The following is a 23,134-nucleotide window of genomic DNA, read 5'->3' on the forward strand; positions in this document are numbered from 1 at the left end:
TGTTCCCCTAGTAGGTATGGGAGTTTTTGGTCGTCATTCAAATTTCTGAATTCAGGGCATATTTTTATGAATTTTGGGTAGAAATTCTCCCTGATGCCCTGATATTTTCCACAAGCTGTGAGGATGTGCATCTCTGTCTCCACCACTCACTGACTGCAGTGAGAGCATATCCTGTCCTCTCTTGTCAGCCAGGTCTGCCTGTGTCTGCCTTTTTCGATCGCCAGGCTATGCTCACTAAGTCTGTACATAGTCAAGGTTTTTCTCTATTTGCTGTCTTTTCCCATGGTCAGGTATTCAGCCATGTTGTATTGTCTGTTTAGGGCCAAGTAGCAATAGAGTTTGTTTTGGGTTTTTGTTGTTTCTGCCCAATATGACAGATATTTTTCCTTTTGCTTAGTGACAATTGTGTTGGGTCGAATTCTCTGTGCTACAATGTCACTGTCCTGGGGCTGGTTATTGTTAGTAGTGTTAGTAGTTACTTCACTGAGTCCCAGGACTAGTTGACTGAGGGTATTCTTCTTTGTGATCCTCTCTTGGCATTTCAGGGCTTCGTAATGATAGCAGTAGGGGTTGCTCATTTTTAGTTGTTTCCAATATTTGGTGGCTCTTTTTTGGATAGTAATTATTAATGGATATTGGCCTAGTTCTGCCCTGCATGCATTGTTTACGGTTTTCCTTTGAGTCCGGAGGATACTTTTACAGAATTCTGCATGTAGGATCTCAATTGGGTGTTTGTCCCATTTTGCAAATTCTTGTTGTGTTATCGGTCCCCACACCTCACTGCCATAGAGTGCAATTGGTTCAATCACCTCATCTCATTCCCCTAAGTCGCCTCATTCCACTCCCCCCAGTCACTGCATCCAACTCCCCCCAGTCACTCCATCTCACTCCCCTCCATCTGCTCATCACACTTCCCACAGTGCACTCATCACAGAACCCATCCTCATTGCATCCCACGCCCCTCAGTAAGAAACTGGATGAATCTGAGGGACTGACGATTTCAGCAGTTAGATTGGGTGAGCAGTCTGTAGAATGGACACCACAAACCAGATACCTGAGGCTGCAGATCCCGCTGGAATAGTGGATGTACGGTCAGTGGATTCGCGAGTCGATTGTTCCTCGGGTTCCTGAGTTGTGTATGTCTCTGTATCTGTAATACAGGAAGAGAAACATGGGAGAGTGCAGAGAGGAGCACAGCCGAATGGGTTGGTACTAGGGTCCGTAGACTGTCAAACATGGTCTTTAGAGAATGCATTAACACCCAATCTAATCCCCTCAGTTACTACATCCCACACCTCTCAATCAAAACAACGCACAACTATCAGTTACCGCATCCCAGACACCTCGGCCACTGCAACACACTCCCCGCAGTCGCTGCATCCCACACCTCTCAGTAATTGCCTGCCCCTCACCTCAGTCACTGCATCCCACTTCCCTCAGTAATTGCCGCCCTCTCACCTCATTCAATGCATCCCAAGCTCCTCCGTCAATGCACCTCATCACATTGCAATCCAAATCCTCATCCCACTCCCCTCAGTCTCCTGGTACTGCACAGCTCAGTCGTAGCATCCCACTCCCCTCAGTCACTACATCTAACACTGCTCGGTCTCCTCATCCCACTTCCCACAGTCCGCTCATCCCACACCCCTCCTTCATTACATCTCACTCCCCTCAATAAGATACTGGATAAATCTGAGGGACTGAGGATATCAGCAGTTACATTGAGTGAACAGTCTGTGTAGAATGGTCGCCACAAGGCAGATACCTGAGGGTGCAGACCCTGCTGGGAGAGAAGATGAATGTTCAGCGGATTCCCGAGTGGATTGTTCCCCGAGTTCCTGAGTTAGGGATGTGTCTGTAAAAAAGGAAGAGAGACATGGGAGGGTACAGATTGGACAACAGCCGAATAGGTCATCAGTCTGGTACTCGGAGAATGTCCGACACCAGTGTTTATATAAGAATCATCCAATCCCATTCCCCTAAGTCAGTACATCACACTCCCCTCATTCATTACATACCACTCCACTCATTCACTTACTCCCACTCCTATTATTCACTACATCACACTCTCCTAATTCACTGCATCCCACTCCCTCATCACTGCAATCCACTTCCCTCAGTCGCTGCATCAAAAACCCCTCAGTCTCCTCATCCCACACACGTCAGACAGGAAATCCAACTCCCCACAGTAAGAGATTGGATCAATCTGAGGAACTGAGGATTGCTGCAGATACATTGGGTGAGCAGTCTATATAATGGACCCCACAATGTAGATACCTGAGGCTGTAGACACCCGTGGAATAGTGGATGTATGGTCAGCGGGTTGGTGAGTCGATTGTTCCTCAGGTTGCTGAGTTGTGGATGTCTCTGGATCTGTATGAAAGGAAGAGAGGTATAGGAGGGTGCAGAGCTTGCACTAGAGTCCGGAGAATTCCCGACATCAGTCTTTATATAGCCCAGAACCATCTAATCCAACCCCTACAATCACTAAATTCCACGCCCCTCAGTCATTCTTTTGTTTTATTCGTTCCTGTTATGTGGGCGTCGCTGGCAAGACCAGCATTTATAGCCCATCCCTAACTGCCCTTGAGAAGGTGGTGGTGAGCCGCCCTCTTCAATACAACTGTGGGGTTTGCTGGGCCATTTCAGAGGGCAGTTGAGTGTCAACCACATTGCTGTGGGTCTGGAGCCACATATAGGCCAGGCCGGGTAAGGACGGCAGGTTTCCTTCCCTAAAGGACATTCGTGAACCGGATGGTTTTTTATGACAATCTGATAGTTTCATGGTCAAGCTTATAATTGCAGATTTTTATTACATTCCCCAACTGTTGTGGTGGGATTTAATCTCATATTTTCAGATCATTAGTCGAGGCCTCTGGATTATTAGTGCAGTAACATAACCACTGCGGTACGCATCCCTCGCACCCAAAGCCGTTCAATCTCCTCATCCAACAGACGTCAGTCAGTGCATCCCACTCCCCTCATTTAGAGGCTGGATGAATCTCTGGGAATGCGGATTTCAGCACTTACATTGGGAAATTTCATTACATTAAAGGTGCTATATAAATACAAGTTGTTGTTGTTGAACAATCTGTGTAGAATGGACCCCACAAGGCAGTTACCTGAGCTTGCAAAGCTTGTTGGGCTAGAGGAGGAATGGCCAGTGGATTTGTGAGTCAATTGTCCGTCGATTCCCTGATTTGGGACTGTCTTGGGTTCTGTAATAAAGGAAGAGAGACATGGGAGAGTGCAGAGTGGAGATCATCAGAACAGGTCATCAGGCTGGTGCTAGCGTCTGGAGAATGTCACACACCAGTCTTTATAAAAAGCATATTCATCCAATCCCATTCCCCGTGACACAGAAAATCTGGAAAGTGAGCGTGCAGTGCCCAGCGCTACACTGGGGGTCTCTCGCGATCAGTAGTCACCGCAGGGAACATAGTGTCCGATAGACACGGAGAACATCGTCTGATTCAGCTCCCTGTAGCTTTGGTGAAAAGTACACTTTGTGTTTCAGTTCCTTTATTCGTTGTGCCCCGTACAACAAGGCAGGTCACAATATTACTTCTTCTTTCCGTTAATGACACGGGATATCCCACAGTCAACCTTCTGGAACATTGCAAAATTGACGTGTTTACTTGCAACACACAAAGCTCTAATTGGTCCCCTTGACTGACAAGTCTCGATTGCTGATTGGTCCCCTTAGAGTAGAAGACTTGCTACTCCAGGTGGAACAAAGTGTACTTGCAAAAGAAAGGAATCGCCATCGTGTGTTAAGACCTTCTACCACCTGTAAACATGTTCCTGCTCCCACCGCCCAAGTTTCAGACCTACTGATGGCACCCAAGTTCCTGTTCTACTCACCCCGTCCAATTTCCTGACCTCCATCCAACCAAGTTCCTGACATTCTCCTCCGGTGCAATTTCTTGTCAAAGTTTCTGTCCTCCTCCCTCAGCCCAAGTTCCTGACCTTCTCTCCCGGTATGATTTCCTAACCTTCTCTCCACCCCCGAGTTACTGCACACCGCGTGTTCCTGACCTTCTCTCCCACACCGAGTTCCAGACATTCTCGCCCCCCTGAGTTGCAACATTCTCTCCCCTCACCAAGTTCCTGACCTCCTCTCCCCTCCTGATTTCCTGACCATCTCTCCCCCGCAGCTCCTGACCTTCTCCCAATCCTCCCACCCGTGTCCCTGACCTTCTCTCCCCCGCGAGATCCTGACGATTACTCCCCCACCGAGTTCCTGACCTTTTCACCCCTCCCAAGTTCTTGACCTACTCTCCCCATCCGCCAAGTTCATTACCGTCTTGCCCCATCCGTGTTCCTGACCTTATCTCCCTCCCACCCGAGTTCTTGACCTTCTCTTCCTCCCCCCCCCGCGTTCCTGACCTCCCCCCACCTGACTTTTGGACATTCTCGCCCCCACCCCGAGTTCCGGACCTTCTCTCCCCCTCACCCCGAGCTCCTGATATTATCGCCCTCCCATCTGAGGTCATGACCTTCGCTTTCCGCTCCCCCAAGTTCCTGACATTCTCCCCCCTCCTGATTTTCAGACCTCCCCCCCCACACCGAGTTCCTGAAGTTCTCACCCCCACCCCGAACTCCTTCCCTTATCACCCTCACATTCGAGTTCCTGACCTTCACTTTCCCCCGTGAACCTGACCTTCTACCCCCACATGGTTTTCGAGCCTTCACTACCACCACCCCGAGTTCCAGACCTCCTCTCCCCCACCCGAGCTCCTGATATTATCGCCCTCGCATCCAAGTTCATGACCTTCTCTTCCCCCCGCCCCCGAGTTCCTGACCTTCTCCTCCCACCTGATTTTCGGACCATCTCTCCCCCATCCCCGAGTTCCTGAACTTCTCTCCCTCCACCCCGATCTCCTGTCCTTATCGTCCTCCCACTTGAGTTCCTGACCTTCTCTTTCCCCCCCGTGTTCCTGACCTTCTCCCCCCACATGAATTTCGGATCACTCCCCCCGAGTGTGCCATGAAGGAGCCCGAGTAAAACTAATGTCAATGGGAATCGGGGAGAAAACACTCCACTGGCTGGAGTCATACCTAGCACAAAGGATAATGTTTTTTGTGATTGAAGGTCAATCATCACAACCCCAGGTGATCTCATTGACACATAAAATTCTGACAGGACTGTACAGACTAGATGCAGGAAGGATGTTCCCGATGGTCGGGGAGTCCAGAACCATGGGCCACAGTCCAATGATAAAGGGTATGCCATTTAGGACAGAAATGAGGAGGAATTTCTTCACCCAGAGAGTGGTGAACCTGTGGAATTCTCTAACACAGAAGGCAGTAGAGGCCAATACATTAAATATATTCAAGAAGGAGCTGGATATATTTCTTAAGGCTAAAGGGATCAAGGGTTATGGGGAGAAAGCAGGGACAGGGTACTGAACTTGGATGATCAGCCATGATCTCATTGAATGGCGGAGTAGGCTCGAAGGGCCGAATGGCCTACTCCTGCTCCTATCTTCTATGTTTCTATGTTTCCAGGAGTTCCTCAGGGCAGTGTCCTAGGCCCAACCATCTTCAGCTGCTTCATCAATGGCCTTCCCTCCAACATAAGATCAGAAATGGGGATGTTCGTTGATGAATGCATAGTATTCAGTGCCCCTCACCACTCCTCAGATAAGGAAGCAGTCCGTGCCCGTGTGCAGCAAGACCTGGACGATGTTCAGGCTTGGGCCGATAAGTTGCAGGTAACATTCGCACCACAGAAGTGCCAGGCAATGACTATCACCAACAAGCAACAGACTAAAAACCACCCCTTGACATTCAATGGCATTACCATCGCCGAATCCCCCACCAAAATCTAGGGGTGAACATTGGCCAGAAACATAGCCAGTAGATCAGAGGCTCGGTATTCTGCATCGAATGTCTCACCTCCTGACTCCCCAAAGCCTTTCTGCCATCTAGAATGCACAAGTAAGAATATGATGGAATACTCTCCAATTGCCTGGATGAATGCAGCACCAACAACACTCAGGAAGCTCGACACCATACAGGACAAAGCAGACCACTTTATTGGCACCCCATCCACCACCTTAAACATTCACACCCTCCACCACTGGTGTACCGTGGCTGCAGTGTGTACCATCCAGAAGGTGCACTGCAGCAACTCGCCAATGCTTCTGTGGCAGCATGTCCCAAAACCCTCGATCTCAACCACCTAGACAGAGAGCGACAGGAGGTGCATGGGAACACCACCACCTCCAGATTACTCTCCAAGTCACAAACCATTCCGACTTAGAATTATATCGCCGATTCTTCACCGTCGCTGGGTCAAAATCCTGGAAATGCCTTCCTAACTGTACTGTGGGAGTACCTGCACCAGATGGACTGCAGCGGTTCAAGACGGCATCTCACCGCCACCTTCTCAAGGGCAATTAGAGATGGGCAATAAATGCTGGCCTTGCCAGCGACGCCCGCATCCCATAAACGAATAAAAAAAGCACAGTTAAAGATACCCGTGACCTGTACTCCTCGAGGTACCAATAACCTCAGTCTCACTCTCCGCCCTGGCAGAACATTACCAAATGAAAGCAGGAAACGTGTCTCCTTCTCTAAACCAGGTTTCAATATGACTCCCAGCCCAGCGTCCCCTCTAACTCAATGCTCACAGACAGTCCTCCCTATTCCAAATTTTGCTATCAGTTGTGGTCTCCATATACTTCGGTTAGACCACACTTGGAGCACTGTGCACAGTTAAGGTCTCCATAATATGAAAAGGATATAGAGGCAATGGAGAAGGTGCAAAAACAAGGTTTACAAGGATGATCCCAGAACTGGGTGGGTACAACTATCAGGAAGGATTGCAAAGCCTGGGGCTCACTTTCTCCAGACAAGAGAAGGCTGATTGGGGGCATGATAGTGGTCTGTAATATTATGACGGGTTTGAGTGGATAGACCTAGTGAGGATGTTTCCACTTGTGGAGGTATCCAGAACTAGGGGCCATCAATATAAGATAGTCACTAATATATCCTATAGGGAATTCAGGAGAAAGTCCTTTACCCAGAGAATGGTGAGCATGTGGATATCGCTACAAGAAGTAGTTGAGGCAAATACCATGGAGGCATTTAAGGGGAAGATGATACACTCATGGGAGTGAAATGATGAGGATGTGGAGCTGATAGGGTGAGATGAAGTAGGGTGGGAGGAGGCTTGTGTGGAGCATAAACATTAGCATGGGTCAGATGGGCAGAATTGCCAGTTTCTGTGCTGTGAATTCCATGCCTCCAATTCAGTCACCCAGTGTCAGAAACACACCGCCCTGCTATCACAAGCTCCATCTGTACTGCCCCTTCCCAAAATGACACAGACTCCACCAATGATTCTTTCAGTCACATCCAATTCTATCATCTTTCCAGACTGCCCACCCTGACCTGAAATTTAAAATTCCGAGGAATCATGGATAGAGTGCGGGGCAATCTGTCATCCGAGAGAGGTCTCATTCGAGACTGGGTGTTTCTCAGAGACTGAGCATTTCTGGAGTCTCATTGGGTGAAGTGTCTGTTTGAAGGAACCCCACCAGACTGTTACCTGAGGCTGTCGAACCCGCTGGGATAGAGGACGATTTCTCAGTGGATTCTTCAGATGCTTGTTCCTCGGCTGCTTGTGTCAGGATTGTCTCTGGATCCATAATAAAGGATGAGAAACAAGAGGGAGTGAAGGAGTGGGGAACACCCGAACACATCATCAGGATGATAGAAGAGTCCAGTGAATGCCAGACCCCAGACTTTAAATATCCCATAGTCATCCAACCCCAGTCACATGATCCACTACAACCAACTCCTTAAGTCACTATAACGTACAGCCCCTCAGTCACTTCTACCCACTCCCCTCAGTCACATCTACCCACTCCCCTCAGTCACTTCTACTCACTCCCCTCAGTCACTTCTACCCACTCCCCTCAGTCACTTCTACCCACTCCCCTCAGTCACTTCTACCCACTCCCCTCAGTCACTTCTACCCACTCCCCTCAGTCACTTCTACCCACTCCCCTCAGTCACTTCTACCCACTCCCCTCGGTCACTTCTACCCACTCCCCTCAGTCACTTCTACCCACACCCCTCAGTCACTTCTACCCACTCCCCTCAGTCACTTCTACCCACTCCCCTCGGTCACTTCTACCCACTCCCCTCAGTCACTTCTACCCACTCCCCTCAGTCACTTCTACCCACTCCCCTCAGTCACTTCTACCCACTCCCCTCAGTCATTCTACCCACTCCCCTCAGTCACTTCTACCCACTCCCCTCGGTCACTTCTACCCACTCCCGTCAGTCACTTCTACCCACTCCCCTCAGTCACTTCTACCCACTCCCCTCAGTCACTTCTACCCACTCCCCTCAGTCACTTCTACCCACTCCCCTCAGTCACTTCTACCCACTCCCCTCAGTCACTTCTACCCACTCCCCTCAGTCCCTTCTACCCACTCCCCTCAGTCACTTCTACCCACTCCCCTCAGTCACTTCTACCCACTCCCCTCGGTCACTTCTACCCACTCCCCTCAGTCACTTCTACCCACTCCCCTCAGTCACTTCTACCCACTCCCCTCAGTCACTTCTACACACTCCCCTCAGTCACTTCTACCCACTCCCCTGAGTCACTTCTACCCACTCCCCTCAGTCACTTCTACCCACTCCCCTCAGTCTCTACACCTGATTTTCCTCAGCTACTACATTCATCATTCACGGCATCCCTGTCGCCTCATTCACAGCATCCCACTCCAAAAATTCGCCTCATCCTATTCCCCAATCACTACATCGCAGCTCCTCAGCCAATACATTGCACAACCCTTAGTCAGTAATTCCACTCCTTTCACTCACTAATTCCACTCCGTTCAGAAACTACATCCTGTTCGCCTAAGTCAATTCAATTCAATTCAATTCAAATCGCTTTATTGCATAACAAGGTACATCTTATGTTGCCAAAGCATCGAAAAACATTCACGGTTGAACAAATAAACGCAGATCTATCCATACAGTGTATAAACAGATATAACCCTGAGTGTATAAATATACATTCATATAATTTGTATATACTCTTTTCTTAGATTTAGTGGTTGTCCCTCTGTTTATGGCAAGCTGTAACATAGTGTGCCACTAAGGTCACACAATTTCTCTGTTCCCCTAGTAGGTATGGGAGTTTTTGGTCGTCATTCAAATTTCTGAATTCAGGGCATATTTTTATGAATTTTGGGTAGAAATTCTCCCTGATGCCCTGATATTTTCCACAAGCTGTGAGGAAGTGCATCTCTGTCTCCATCACTCACTGACTGCAGTGAGAGCATATCCTGTCCTCTCTTGTCAGCCAGGTCTGCCTGTGTCTGCCTTTTTCGATCGCCAGGCTATGCTCACTAAGTCTGTACATAGTCAAGGTTTTTCTCTATTTGCTATCTTTTACCATGGTCAGGTATTCAGCCATGTTGTATTGTCTGTTTAGGGCCAAGTAGCAATAGAGTTTGTTTTGGGTTTTTGTTGTTTCTGCCCAATATGACAGATAATTTTCCTTTTGCTTAGTGACAATTGTGTTGCGTCGAATTCTCTGTGCTACAATGTCACTGTCCTGGGGCTGGTTATTGTTAGTAGTGTTAGTAGTTATTTCACTGAGTCCCAGGACTAGTTGACTGAGGGTATTCTTCTTTGTGATCCTCTCTTGGCATTTCAGGGCTTCCTAATGATAGCAGTAGGGGTTGCTCATTTTTAGTTGTTTCCAAAATTTGGTGGCTCTTTTTTGGATAGTAATTATTAATGGATATTGGCCTAGTTCTGCCCTGCATGCATTGTTTACGGTTTTCCTTTGAGTCCGGAGGATACATTTACAGAATTCTGCATGTAGGATCTCAATTGGGTGTTTGTCCCATTTTGCAAATTCTTGTTGTGTTAGCGGTCCCCACACCTCACTGCCATAGAGTGCAATTGGTTCAATCACCTCATCTCATTCCCCTAAGTCGCCTCATTCCACTCCCCCCAGTCACTGCATCCAACTCCCCCCAGTCACTCCATCTCACTCCCCTCCGTCTGCTCATCACACTTCCCACAGTGCACTCATCACAGAACCCATCCTCATTGCATCCCACGCCCCTCAGTAAGAAACTGGATGAATCTGAGGGACTGACGATTTCAGCTGTTAGATTGGGTGAGCAGTCTGTAGAATGGACACCACAAACCAGATACCTGAGGCTGCAGATCCCGCTGGAATAGTGGATGTACGGTCAGTGGATTCGCGAGTCGATTGTTCCTCGGGTTCCTGAGTTGTGTATGTCTCTGTATCTGTAATACAGGAAGAGAAACATGGGAGAGTGCAGAGAGGAGCACAGCCGAATGGGTTGGTACTAGGGTCCGTAGACTGTCAGACATGGTCTTTAGAGAATGCATTAACACCCAATCTAATCCCCTCAGTTACTACATCCCACACCTCTCAATCAAAACAACGCACAACTATCAGTTACCGCATCCCAGACACCTCGGCCACTGCAACACACTCCCCGCAGTCGCTGCATCCCACACCTCTCAGTAATTGCCTGCCCCTCACCTCAGTCACTGCATCCCACTTCCCTCAGTAATTGCCGCCCTCTCACCTCATTCAATGCATCCCAAGCTCCTCCGTCAATGCACCTCATCTCATTGCAATCCAAATCCTCATCCCACTCCCCTCAGTCTCCTGGTCCTGCACAGCTCAGTCGTAGCATCCCACTCCCCTCAGTCACTACATCTAACACTGCTCGGTCTCCTCATCCCACTTCCCACAGTCCGCTCATCCCACACCCCTCCTTCATTACATCTCACTCCCCTCAATAAGATACTGGATCAATCTGAGGGACTGAGGATATCAGCAGTTACATTGAGTGAACAGTCTGTGTAGAATGGTCGCCACAAGGCAGATACCTGAGGGTGCAGACCCTGCTGGGAGAGAAGATGAATGTTCAGCAGATTCCCGAGTGGATTGTTCCCCGAGTTCCTGAGTTAGGGATGTATCTGTAAAAATGGAAGAGAGACATGGGAGTGTACAGATTGGACAACAGCCGAATAGGTCATCAGTCTGGTACTCGGAGAATGTCCGACACCAGTGTTTATATAAGAATCATCCAAATCCATTCCCCTAAGTCAGTACATCACACTCCCCTCATTCATTACATACCACTCCACTCATTCACTTACTCCCACTCCTATTATTCACTACATCACACTCTCCTAATTCACTGCATCCCACTCCCTCATCACTGCAATCCACTTCCCTCAGTCGCTGCATCAAAAACCCCTCAGTCTCCTCATCCCACACACGTCAGACAGGAAATCCAACTCCCCACAGTAAGAGATTGGATCAATCTGAGGAACTGAGGATTGCTGCAGATACATTGGGTGAGCAGTCTATATAATGGACCCCACAATGTAGATACCTGAGGCTGTAGACACCCGTGGAATAGTGGATGTATGGTCAGGGGGTTGGTGAGTCGATTGTTCCTCAGGTTGCTGAGTTGTGGATGTCTCTGGATCTGTATGAAAGGAAGAGAGGTATAGGAGGGTGCAGAGCTTGCACTAGAGTCCGGAGAATTCCCGACATCAGTCTTTATATAGCCCAGAACCATCTAATCCAACCCCTACAATCACTAAATTCCACGCACCTCAGACATTCTTTTGTTTTATTCGTTCCTGGTATGTGGGCGTCGCTGGCAAGACCAGCATTTATTGCCCATCCCTAACTGCCCTTGAGAAGGTGGTGGTGAGCCGCCCTCTTCAATACAACTGTGGGGTTTGCTGGGCCATTTCAGAGGGCAGTTGAGTGTCAACCACATTGCTGTGGGTCTGTAGCCACATATAGGCCAGGCCGGGTAAGGACGGCAGGTTTCCTTCCCTAAAGGACATTCGTGAACCGGATGGTTTTTTATGACAATCTGATAGTTTCATGGTCAAGCTTATAATTGCAGATTTTTATTACATTCCCCAACTGTTGTGGTGGGATTTAATCTCATATTTTCAGATCATTAGTCGGGTCCTCTGGATTATTAGTGCAGTAACATAACCACTGCGGTACGCATCCCTCGCATCCAAAGCCGTTCAATCTCCTCATCCAACAGACGTCAGTCAGTGTATCCCACTCCCCTCATTAAGAGGCTGGATGAATCTCCGGGAATGCGGATTTCAGCACTTGCATTGGGAAATTTCATTACATTAAAGGTGCTATATAAATACAAGTTGTTGTTGTTGAACAATCTGTGTAGAATGGACCCCACAAGGCAGTTACCTGAGCTTGCAAAGCTTGTTGGGCTAGAGGAGGAATGGCCAGTGGATTTGTGAGTCAATTGTCCGTCGGTTCCCTGATTTGGGACTGTCTTGGGCTCTGTAATAAAGGAAGAGAGACATGGGAGAGTGCAGAGTGGAGAACACCAGAACAGGTCATCAGGCTGGTGCTAGCATCTGGAGAATGTCACACACCAGTCTTTATAAAAAGCATGTTCATCCAATCCCATTCCCCGTGACACAGAAAATCTGGAAAGGGAGCGTGCGGTGCCCAGCGCTACACTGGGGGTCTCTCGCGATCAGTAGGCACCGCAGGGAACATAGTGTCCGATAGACACGGAGAACATCGTCTGATTCAGCTCCCTGTAGCTTTGGTGAAAAGTACACTTTGTGTTTCAGTTCCTTTATTCGTTGTGCCCCGTACAACAAGGCAGGTCACAATATTACTTTTTCTTTCCGTTAATGACACGGGATATCCCAGAGTCAACCTTCTGGAACATTTCGAAACGGACGTGTTTACTTGCAACACACAAAGCTCTAATTGGTCCCCTTGATTGACAAGTCCCGATTGCTGATTGGTCCCCTTAGAGTAGAAGACTTGCTACTTCAGGCAGAACAAAGTGTACTTGCAAAAGAAAGGAATCGCCATCGTGGGTTAAGACCTTCTACCACCTGTAAACATGTTCCTGCTCCCACCGCCCAAGTTTCAGACCTACTGATGGCACCCAAGTTCCTGATCTACTCACCCCGTCCAATTTCCTGACCTCCATCCAACCAAGTTCCTGACATTCTCCTCCGGTGCAATTTCTTGTCAAAGTTTCTGACCTCCTCCCTCAGCCCAAGTTCCTGACCTTCTCCCCCGGTATGATTTCCTAACCTTCTCTCCACCCCCGAGTTACTGCACACCGCGTGTTCCTGACCTTCTCTCCCACACCGAGTTCCAGACATTCTCGCCCCCCTGAGTTGCAACATTCTCTCCCCTCACCAAGTTCCTGACCTCCTCTCCCCTCCTGATTTCCTGACCATCTCTCCCCCGCAGTTCCTGACCTTCTCCCAATCCTCCCACCCATGTCCCTGACCTTCTCTCCCCCGCGAGATCCTGACGATTACTCCCCCACCGAGTTCCTGACCTTCTCTCCACTCCCAAGTTCTTGACCTACTCTCCCCATCCGCCAAGTTCATTGCCGTCTTGCCCCATCCGTGTTCCTGACCTTATCTCGCTCCCACCCGAGTTCTTGACCTTCTCTTCCTCCCCCCCCCGCGTTCCTGACATCCCCCCACCTGACTTTTGGACATTCTCGCCCCCACCCCGAGTTCCTGACCTTCTCTCCCCCTCACCCCGAGCTTCTGATATTATCGTCCTCCCATCCGAGGTCATGACCTTTGCTTTCCGCTCCCCCAAGTTCCTGACCTTCTCCCCCCTCCTGATTTTCAGAACTTCCCCCCCCCACACCGAGTTCCTGAAGTTCTCACCCCCACCCCGATCTCCTTCCCTTATCACCCTCACATTCGAGTTCCTGACCTTCACTTTCCCCCGTGAGCCTGACCTTCTCCCCCACATGGTTTTCGGGCCTTCACTACCACCACCCCGAGTTCCAGACCTCCTCTCCCCCACCCGAGCTCCTGATATTATCGCCCTCGCATCCAAGTTCATGACCTTCTCTTCCCCCCGCCCCCGAGTTCCTGACCTTCTCCTCCCAACTGATTTTCGGACCATCTCTCCCCCATCCCCGAGTTCCTGAACTTCTCTCCCTCCACCCCGATCTCCTGTCCTTATCGTCCTCCCACTTGAGTTCCTGACCTTCTCTTTCCCCCCCGTGTTCCTGACCTTCTCCCCCACATGAATTTCGGATCAGTCCCCCCGAGTGTGCCATGAAGGAGCCCGAGTAAAACTAATGTCAATGGGAATCGGGGAGAAAACACTCCACTGGCTGGAGTCATACCTAGCACAAAGGATAATGTTTTTTGTGATTGAAGGTCAATCATCACAACCCCAGGTGATCTCATTGACACATAAAATTCTGACAGGACTGTACAGACTAGATGCAGGAAGGATGTTCCCGATGGTCGGGGAGTCCAGAACCATGGGCCACAGTCCAATGATAAAGGGTATGCCATTTAGGACAGAAATGAGGAGGAATTTCTTCACCCAGAGAGTGGTGAACCTGTGGAATTCTCTAACACAGAAGGCAGTAGAGGCCAATACATTAAATATATTCAAGAAGGAGCTGGATATATTTCTTAAGGCTAAAGGGATCAAGGGTTATGGGGAGAAAGCAGGGACAGGGTACTGAACTTGGATGATCAGCCATGATCTCATTGAATGGCGGAGTAGGCTCGAAGGGCCGAATGGCCTACTCCTGCTCCTATCTTCTATGTTTCTATGTTTCCAGGAGTTCCTCAGGGCAGTGTCCTAGGCCCAACCATCTTCAGCTGCTTCATCAATGGCCTTCCCTCCAACATAAGATCAGAAATGGGGATGTTCGTTGATGAATGCATAGTATTCAGTGCCCCTCACCACTCCTCAGATAAGGAAGCAGTCCGTGCCCGTGTGCAGCAAGACCTGGACGATGTTCAGGCTTGGGCCGATAAGTTGCAGGTAACATTCGCACCACAGAAGTGCCAGGCAATGACTATCACCAACAAGCAACAGACTAAAACCACCCCTTGACATTCAATGGCATTACCATCGCCGAATCCCCCACCAAAATCTAGGGGTGAACATTGGCCAGAAACATAGCCAGTAGATCAGAGGCTCGGTATTCTGCATCGAATGTCTCACCTCCTGACTCCCCAAAGCCTTTCTGCCATCTAGAATGCACAAGTAAGAAGTATGATGGAATACTCTCCAATTGCCTGGATGAATGCAGCACCAACAACACTCAGGAAGCTCGACACCATACAGGACAAAGCAGACCACTTTATTGGCACCCCATCCACCACCTTAAACATTCACACCCTCCACCACTGGTGTACCGTGGCTGCAGTGTGTACCATCCAGAAGGTGCACTGCAGCAGCTCGCCAATGCTTCTGCGGCAGCATGTCCCAAAACCCTCGATCTCTACCACCTAGACAGAGAGCGACAGGAGGTGCATGGGAACACCACCACCTCCAGATTACTCTCCAAGTAACAAACCATTCCGACTTAGAATTATATCGCCGATTCTTCACCGTCGCTGGGTCAAAATCCTGGAAATGCCTTCCTAACTGTACTGTGGGAGTACCTGCACCAGATGGACTGCAGCGGTTCAAGACGGCATCTCACCGCCACCTTCTCAAGGGCAATTAGAGATGGGCAATAAATGCTGGCCTTGCCAGCGACGCCTGCATCCCATAAACGAATAAAAAAAGCACAGTTAAAGATACCCGTGACCTGTACTCCCCGAGGTACCAATAACCTCAGTCTCACTCTCCGCCCTGGCAGAACATTACCAAATGAAAGCAGGAAACGTGTCTCCTTCTCTAAACCAGGTTTCAATATGACTCCCAGCCCAGCGTCCCCTCTAACTCAATGCTCACAGACAGTCCTCCCTATTCCACATTTTGCTATCAGTTGTGGTCTCCATATACCTCGGTTAGACCACACTTGGAGCACTGTGCACAGTTAAGGTCTCCATAATATGAAAAGGATATAGAGGCAATGGAGAAGGTGCAAAAACAAGGTTTACAAGGATGATCCCAGAACTGGGTGGGTACAACTATCAGGAAGGATTGCAAAGCCTGGGGCTCACTTTCTCCAGACAAGAGAAGGCTGATTGGGGGCATGATAGTGGTCTGTAATATTATGACGGGTTTGAGTGGATAGACCGAGTGAGGATGTTTCCACTTGTGGAGGTATCCAGAACTAGGGGCCATCAATATAAGACAGTCACTAATATATCCTATCGGGAATTCAGGAGAAAGTCCTTTACCCAGAGAATGGTGAGCATGTGGAACTCGCTACAAGAAGTAGTTGAGGCAAATACCATGGAGGCATTTAAGGGGAAGATGATACACTCATGGGAGTGAAATGATGAGGATGTGGAGCTGATAGGGTGAGATGAAGTAGGGTGGGAGGAGGCTTGTGTGGAGCATAAACATTAGCATGGGTCAGATGGGCAGAATTGCCAGTTTCTGTGCTGTGAATTCCATGCCTCCAATTCAGTCACCCAGTGTCAGAAACACACCGCCCTGCTATCACAAGCTCCATCTGTACTGCCCCTTCCCAAAATGACACAGACTCCACCAATGATTCTCTCAGTCATATCCAATTCTATCATCTTTCCAGACTGCCCACCCTGACCTGAAATTTAAAATTCCGAGGAATCATGGAAAGAGTGCGGGGCAATCTGACATCCGAGAGAGGTCTCATTCGAGACTGGGTGTTTCTCAGAGACTGAGCATTTCTGGAGTCTCATTGGGTCAAGTGTCTGTTTGAAGGAACCCCACCAGACTGATACCTGAGGCTGCAGACCCCGCTGGGATAGAGGACGATTTCTCAGTGGATTCTTCAGATGCTTGTTCCTCGGCTGCTTGTGTCAGGATTTTCTCTGGATCCATAATAAAGGATGAGAAACAAGAGGGAGTGAAGGAGTGGGGAACACCCGAACACATCATCAGGATGATAGAAGAGTCCAGTGAATGCCAGTCCCCAGACTTTAAATATCCCATAGACATCCAACCCCAGTCACCTGATCCAATACAACCAACTCCTTAAGTCACTATAACGTACAGCCCCTCAGTCACTTCTACCCACTCCCCTCAGTCACTTCTACCTACTCCCCTCAGTCACATCTACCCACTCCCCTCAGTCACTTCTACCCACTCCCCTCAGTCACTTCTACCAACTCCCCTCAGCCACTTCTACCCACTCCCCTCAGTCACTTCTACCCACTCCCCTCAGTCACTTCTACCCACTCCCCTCAGTCACTTCTACCCACTCCCCTCAGTCACTTCTACCCACTCCCCTCAGTCACTTCTACCCACTCCCCTCAGTCACTTCTACCCACTCCCCTCAGTCACTTCTACCCACCCCCCTCAGTCACTTCTACCCACTCCCCTCTGTCACTTCTACCCACTCCCCTCGGTCACTTCTACCCACTCCCCTCAGTCATTTCTACCCACTCCCCTCAGTCACTTCTACCCACTCCCCTCAGTCACTTCTACCCACTCCCCTCAGTCACTTCTACCCACTCCCCTCAGTCATTCTACCCACTCCCCTCAGTCACTTCTACCCACTCCCCTCGGTCACTTCTACCCACTCCCGTCAGTCACTTCTACCCACTCCCCTCAGTCACTTCTACCCACTCCCCTCAGTCACTTCTACCCACTCCCCTCAGTCACTTCTACCCACTCCCCTCAGTCACTTCTACCCACTCCCCTCAGTCACTTCTACCCACTCCCCTCAGTCACTTCTACCCACTCTCCTCAGTCACTTCTACCCACTCCCCTCAGTCACTTCTACCCACTCCCCTCAGTCACTTCTACCCACTCCCCTCGGTCACTTCTACCCACTCCCCTCAGTCACTTCTACCCACTCCCCTCAGTCACTTCTACCCACTCCCCTCAGTCACTTCTACCCACTCCCCTCAGTCACTTCTACCCACTCCCCTGAGTCACTTCTACCCACTCCCATCATTCACTTCTACCCACTCCCCTCAGTCACTACACCTGATTTTCCTCAGCTACTACATTCCTCATTCACGGCATCCCTGTCGCCTCATTCACAGCATCCCACTCCAAAAATTCGCCTCATCCTATTCCCCAATCACTACATCGCAGCTCCTCAGCCAATACATCGCACAACCCTTAGTCAGTAATTCCACTCCTTTCACTCACTAATTCCACACCGTTCAGAAACTACATCCTGTTCGCCTAAGTCAATTCAATTCAATTCAATTCAAATCGCTTTATTGCATAACAAGGTACATCTTATGTTGCCAAAGCATCGAAAAACATTCACGGTTGAACAAATAAACGCAGATCTATCCATACAGTGTATAAACAGATATATCCCTGAGTGTATAAATATACTTTCATATAATTTGTATATACTCTTTTCTTAGATTTAATGGTTGTCCCTCTGTTTATGGCAAGCTGTAACATAGTGTGCCACTAAGGTTACACAATTTCTCTGTTCCCCTAGTAGGTATGGGAGTTTTTGTTCGTCATTCAAATTTCTGAATTCAGGGCATATTTTTATGAATTTTGGGTAGAAATTCTCCCTGATGCCCTGATATTTTCCACAAGCTGTGAGGATGTGCATCTCTGTCTCCACCACTCACTGACTGCAGTGAGAGCATATCCTGTCCTCTCTTGTCAGCCAGGTCTGCCTGTGTCTGCCTTTTTCGATCGCCACGCTATGCTCACTAAGTCTGTACATAGTCAAGGTTTTTCTCTATTTGCTGTCTTTTACCATGGTCAGGTATTCAGCCATGTTGTATTGTCTGTTTAGGGCCAAGTAGCAATAGAGTTTGTTTTGGGTTTTTGTTGTTTCTGCCCAATATGACAGATATTTTTCCTTTTGCTTAGTGACAATTGTGTTGGGTCGAATTCTCTGTGCTACAATGTCACTGTCCTGGGGCTGGTTACTGTTAGTAGTGTTAGTAGTTACTTCTCTGAGTCCCAGGACTAGTTGACTGAGGGTATTCTTCTTTGTGATCCTCTCTTGGCATTTCAGGGCTTCGTAATGATAGCAGTAGGGGTTGCTCATTTTTAGTTGTTTCCAATATTTGGTGGCTCTTTTTTGGATAGTAATTATTAATGGATATTGGCCTAGTTCTGCCCTGCATGCATTGTTTACGGTTTTCCTTTGAGTCCGGAGGATACTTTTACAGAATTTTGCATGTAGGATCTCAATTGGGTGTTTGTCCCATTTTGCAAATTCTTGTTGTGTTAGCGGTCCCCACACCTCACTGCCATAGAGTGCAATTGGTTCAATCACCTCATCTCATTCCCATAAGTCGCCTCATTCCACTCCCCCCAGTCACTGCATCCAACTCCCCCCAGTCACTCCATCTCACTCCCCTCCGTCTGCTCATCACACTTCCCACAGTGCACTCATCACAGAACCCATCCTCATTGCATCCCACGCCCCTCAGTAAGAAACTGGATGAATCTGAGGGACTGACGATTTCAGCAGTTAGATTGGGTGAGCAGTCTGTAGAATGGACACCACAAACCAGATACCTGAGGCTGCAGATCCCGCTGGAATAGTGGATGTACGGTCAGTGGATTCGCGAGTCGATTGTTCCTCGGGCTCCTGAGTTGTGTATGTCTCTGTATCTGTAATACAGGAAGAGAAACATGGGAGAGTGCAGAGAGGAGCACAGCCGAATGGGTTGGTACTAGGGTCCGTAGACTGTCAGACATGGTCTTTAGAGAATGCATTAACACCCAATCTAATCCTCTCAGTTACTACATCCCACACCTCTCAATCAAAACAACGCACAACTATCAGTTACCGCATCCCAGACACCTCGGCCACTGCAACACACTCCCCGCAGTCGCTGCATCCCACACCTCTCAGTAATTGCCTGCCCCTCACCTCAGTCACTGCATCCCACTTCCCTCAGTAATTGCCGCCCTCTCACCTCATTCAATGCATCCCAAGCTCCTCCGTCAATGCACCTCATCACATTGCAATCCAAATCCTCATCCCACTCCCCTCAGTCTCCTGGTCCTGCACAGCTCAGTCGTAGCATCCCACTCCCCTCAGTCACTACATCTAACACTGCTCGGTCTCCTCATCCCACTTCCCACAGTCCGCTCATCCCACACCCCTCCTTCATTACATCTCACTCCCCTCAATAAGATACTGGATCAATCTGAGGGACTGAGGATATCAGCAGTTACATTGAGTGAACAGTCTGTGTAGAATGGTCGCCACAAGGCAGATACCTGAGGGTGCAGACCCTGCTGGGAGAGAAGATGAATGTTCAGCGGATTCCCGAGTGGATTGTTCCCCGAGTTCCTGAGTTAGGGATGTGTCTGTAAAAAAGGAAGAGAGACATGGGAGGTTACAGATTGGACAACAGCCGAATAGGTCATCAGTCTGGTACTCGGAGAATGTCCGACACCAGTGTTTATATAAGAATCATCCAATCCCATTCCCCTAAGTCAGTACATCACACTCCCCTCATTCATTACATACCACTCCACTCATTCACTTACTCCCACTCCTATTATTCACTACATCACACTCTCCTAATTCACTGCATCCCACTCCCTCATCACTGCAATCCACTTCCCTCAGTCGCTGCATCAAAAACCCCTCAGTCTCCTCATCCCACACACGTCAGACAGGAAATCCAACTCCCCACAGTAAGAGATTGGATCAATCTGAGGAACTGAGGATTGCTGCAGATACATTGGGTGAGCAGTCTATATAATGGACCCCACAATGTAGATACCTGAGGCTGTAGACACCCGTGGAATAGTGGATGTATGGTCAGCGGGTTGGTGAGTCGATTGTTCCTCAGGTTGCTGAGTTGTGGATGTCTCTGGATCTGTATGAAAGGAAGAGAGGTATAGGAGGGTGCAGAGCTTGCACTAGAGTCCGGAGAATTCCCGACATCAGTCTTTATATAGCCCAGAACCATCTAATCCAACTCCCTACAATCACTAAATTCCACGCCCCTCAGTCATTCTTTTGTTTTATTCGTTCCTGGTATGTGGGCGTCGCTGGGAAGACCAGCATTTATTGCCCATCCCTAACTGCCCTTGAGAAGGTGGTGGTGAGCCGTCCTCTTCAATACAACTGTGGGGTTTGCTGGGCCATTTCAGAGGGCAGTTGAGTGTCAACCACATTGCTGTGGGTCTGGAGCCACATATAGGCCAGGCCGGGTAAGGACGGCAGGTTTCCTTCCCTAAAGGACATTCGTGAACCGGATGGTTTTTTATGACAATCTGATAGTTTCATGGTCAAGCTTATAATTGCAGATTTTTATTACATTCCCCAACTGTTGTGGTGGGATTTAATCTCATATTTTCAGATCATTAGTCGAGGCCTCTGGATTATTAGTGCAGTAACATAACCACTGCGGTACGCTACCCCGCATCCAAAGCCGTTCAATCTCCTCATGCAACAGACGTCAGTCAGTGTATCCCACTCCCCTCATTAAGAGGCTGGATGAATCTCCGGGAATGCGGATTTCAGCACTTGCATTGGGAAATTTCATTACATTAAAGGTGCTATATAAATACAAGTTGTTGTTGTTGAACAATCTGTGTAGAATGGACCCCACAAGGCAGTTACCTGAGCTTGCAAAGCTTGTTGGGCTAGAGGAGGAATGGCCAGTGGATTTGTGAGTCAATTGTCCGTCGGTTCCCTGATTTGGGACTGTCTTGGGCTCTGTAATAAAGGAAGAGAGACATGGGAGAGTGCAGAGTGGAGAACATCAGAACAGGTCATCAGGCTGGTGCTAGCGTCTGGAGAATGTCACACACCAGTCTTTATAAAAAGCATATTCATCCAATACCATTCCCCGTGACACAGAAAATCTGGAAAGGGAGCGTGCGGTGCCCAGCGCTACACTGGGGGTCTCTCACGATCAGTAGGCACCGCAGGGAACATAGTGTCCGATAGACACGGGGAACATCGTCTGATTCAGCTCCCTGTAGCTTTGGTGAAAAGTACACTTTGTGTTTCAGTTCCTTTATTCGTTGTGCCCCGTACAACAAGGCAGGTCACAATATAACTTTTTCTTTCCGTTAATGACACGGGATATCCCAGAGTCAACCTTCTGGAACATTTCAAAACGGACGTGTATACTTGCAACACCCAAAGCTCTAATTGGTCCCCTTGATTGACAAGTCCCGATTGCTGATTGGTCCCCTTAGAGTAGAAGGCTTGCTACTTCAGGCAGAACAAAGTGTACTTGCAAAAGAAAGGAATCGCCATCGTGGGTTAAGACCTTCTACTACCTGTAAACATGTTCCTGCTCCCACCGCCCAAGTTTCAGACAAACTGATGGCACCCAAGTTCCTGTTCTACTCTCCCCGTCCAATTTCCTGACCTCCATCCAACCAAGTTCCTGACATTCTCCTCCGGTGCAATTTCTTGTCAAAGTTTCTGACCTCCTCCCTCAGCCCAAGTTCCTGACCTTCTCTCCCGGTATGATTTCCTAACCTTCTCTCCACCCCCGAGTTACTGCACACCGCATGTTCCTGACCTTCTCTCCCACACCGAGTTCCAGACATTCTCGCCCCCCTGAGTTGCAACATTCTCTCCCCTCACCAAGTTCCTGACCTCCTCTCCCCTCCAGATTTCCTGACCATCTCTCCCCCGCAGCTCCTGACCTTCTCCCAATCCACCCACCCGTGTCCCTGACCTTCTCTCCCCCGCGAGATCCTGACGATTACTCCCCCAGCGAGTTCCTGACCTTCTCTCCACTCCCAAGTTCTTGACCTACTCTCCCCATCCGCCAAGGTCATTACTGTCTTGCCCCATCCGTGTTCCTGACCTTATCTCCCTCCCACCCGAGTTCTTGACCTTCTCTTCCTCCCCCCCCCCCGCGTTCCTGACCTCCCCCCACCTGACTTTTGGACATTCTCGCCCCCACCCCGAGTTCCTGACCTTCTCTCCCCCTCACCCCGAGCTCCTGATATTATCGCCCTCCCATCTGAGGTCATGACCTTCGCTTTCCGCTCCCCCAAGTTCCTGACATTCTCCCCCCTCCTGATTTTCAGACCTCCCCCCCCACACCGAGTTCCTGAAGTTCTCACCCCCACCCCGATCTCCTTCCCTTATCACCCTCACATTCGAGTTCCTGACCTTCACTTTCCCCCGTGAACCTGACCTTCTCCCCCACATGGTTTTCGGGCCTTCACTACCACCACCCCGAGTTCCAGACCTTCTCTCCCCCACCCGAGCTCCTAATATTATCGCCCTCGCAT

The 23,134-nt window shown here is 49.2% G+C and overlaps 1 protein-coding gene across 1 annotated transcript in view; it reads right to left on the minus strand.

Moving 5' to 3' along the window:
• LOC147091653 (uncharacterized) overlaps nucleotides 1-23,134 on the minus strand; it is a 153,125-nt gene that overhangs the window by 42,466 nt on the left and 87,525 nt on the right. Inside the window, exons 10-19 of the mRNA XM_085976624.1 lie at nucleotides 21,495-21,590; nucleotides 20,639-20,745; nucleotides 19,420-19,522; nucleotides 16,699-16,788; nucleotides 10,906-10,995; nucleotides 10,195-10,290; nucleotides 7,559-7,648; nucleotides 2,278-2,373; nucleotides 1,766-1,855; nucleotides 1,055-1,150 (exon numbers count right to left, since the gene is read on the minus strand). Of these exons, the coding sequence (XP_085832750.1) occupies nucleotides 1,055-1,150; nucleotides 1,766-1,855; nucleotides 2,278-2,373; nucleotides 7,559-7,648; nucleotides 10,195-10,290; nucleotides 10,906-10,995; nucleotides 16,699-16,788; nucleotides 19,420-19,522; nucleotides 20,639-20,745; nucleotides 21,495-21,590 (954 nt within the window). The remainder of the gene's footprint in view (nucleotides 1-1,054; nucleotides 1,151-1,765; nucleotides 1,856-2,277; nucleotides 2,374-7,558; nucleotides 7,649-10,194; nucleotides 10,291-10,905; nucleotides 10,996-16,698; nucleotides 16,789-19,419; nucleotides 19,523-20,638; nucleotides 20,746-21,494; nucleotides 21,591-23,134) is intronic.

Source organism: Somniosus microcephalus, unplaced genomic scaffold (genome assembly GCF_052327205.1).
Source record: "Somniosus microcephalus isolate GS21.2 unplaced genomic scaffold, FLI_Smic_1.0 unresolved_chr3, whole genome shotgun sequence".
NCBI lineage: Eukaryota > Metazoa > Chordata > Chondrichthyes > Squaliformes > Somniosidae > Somniosus > Somniosus microcephalus.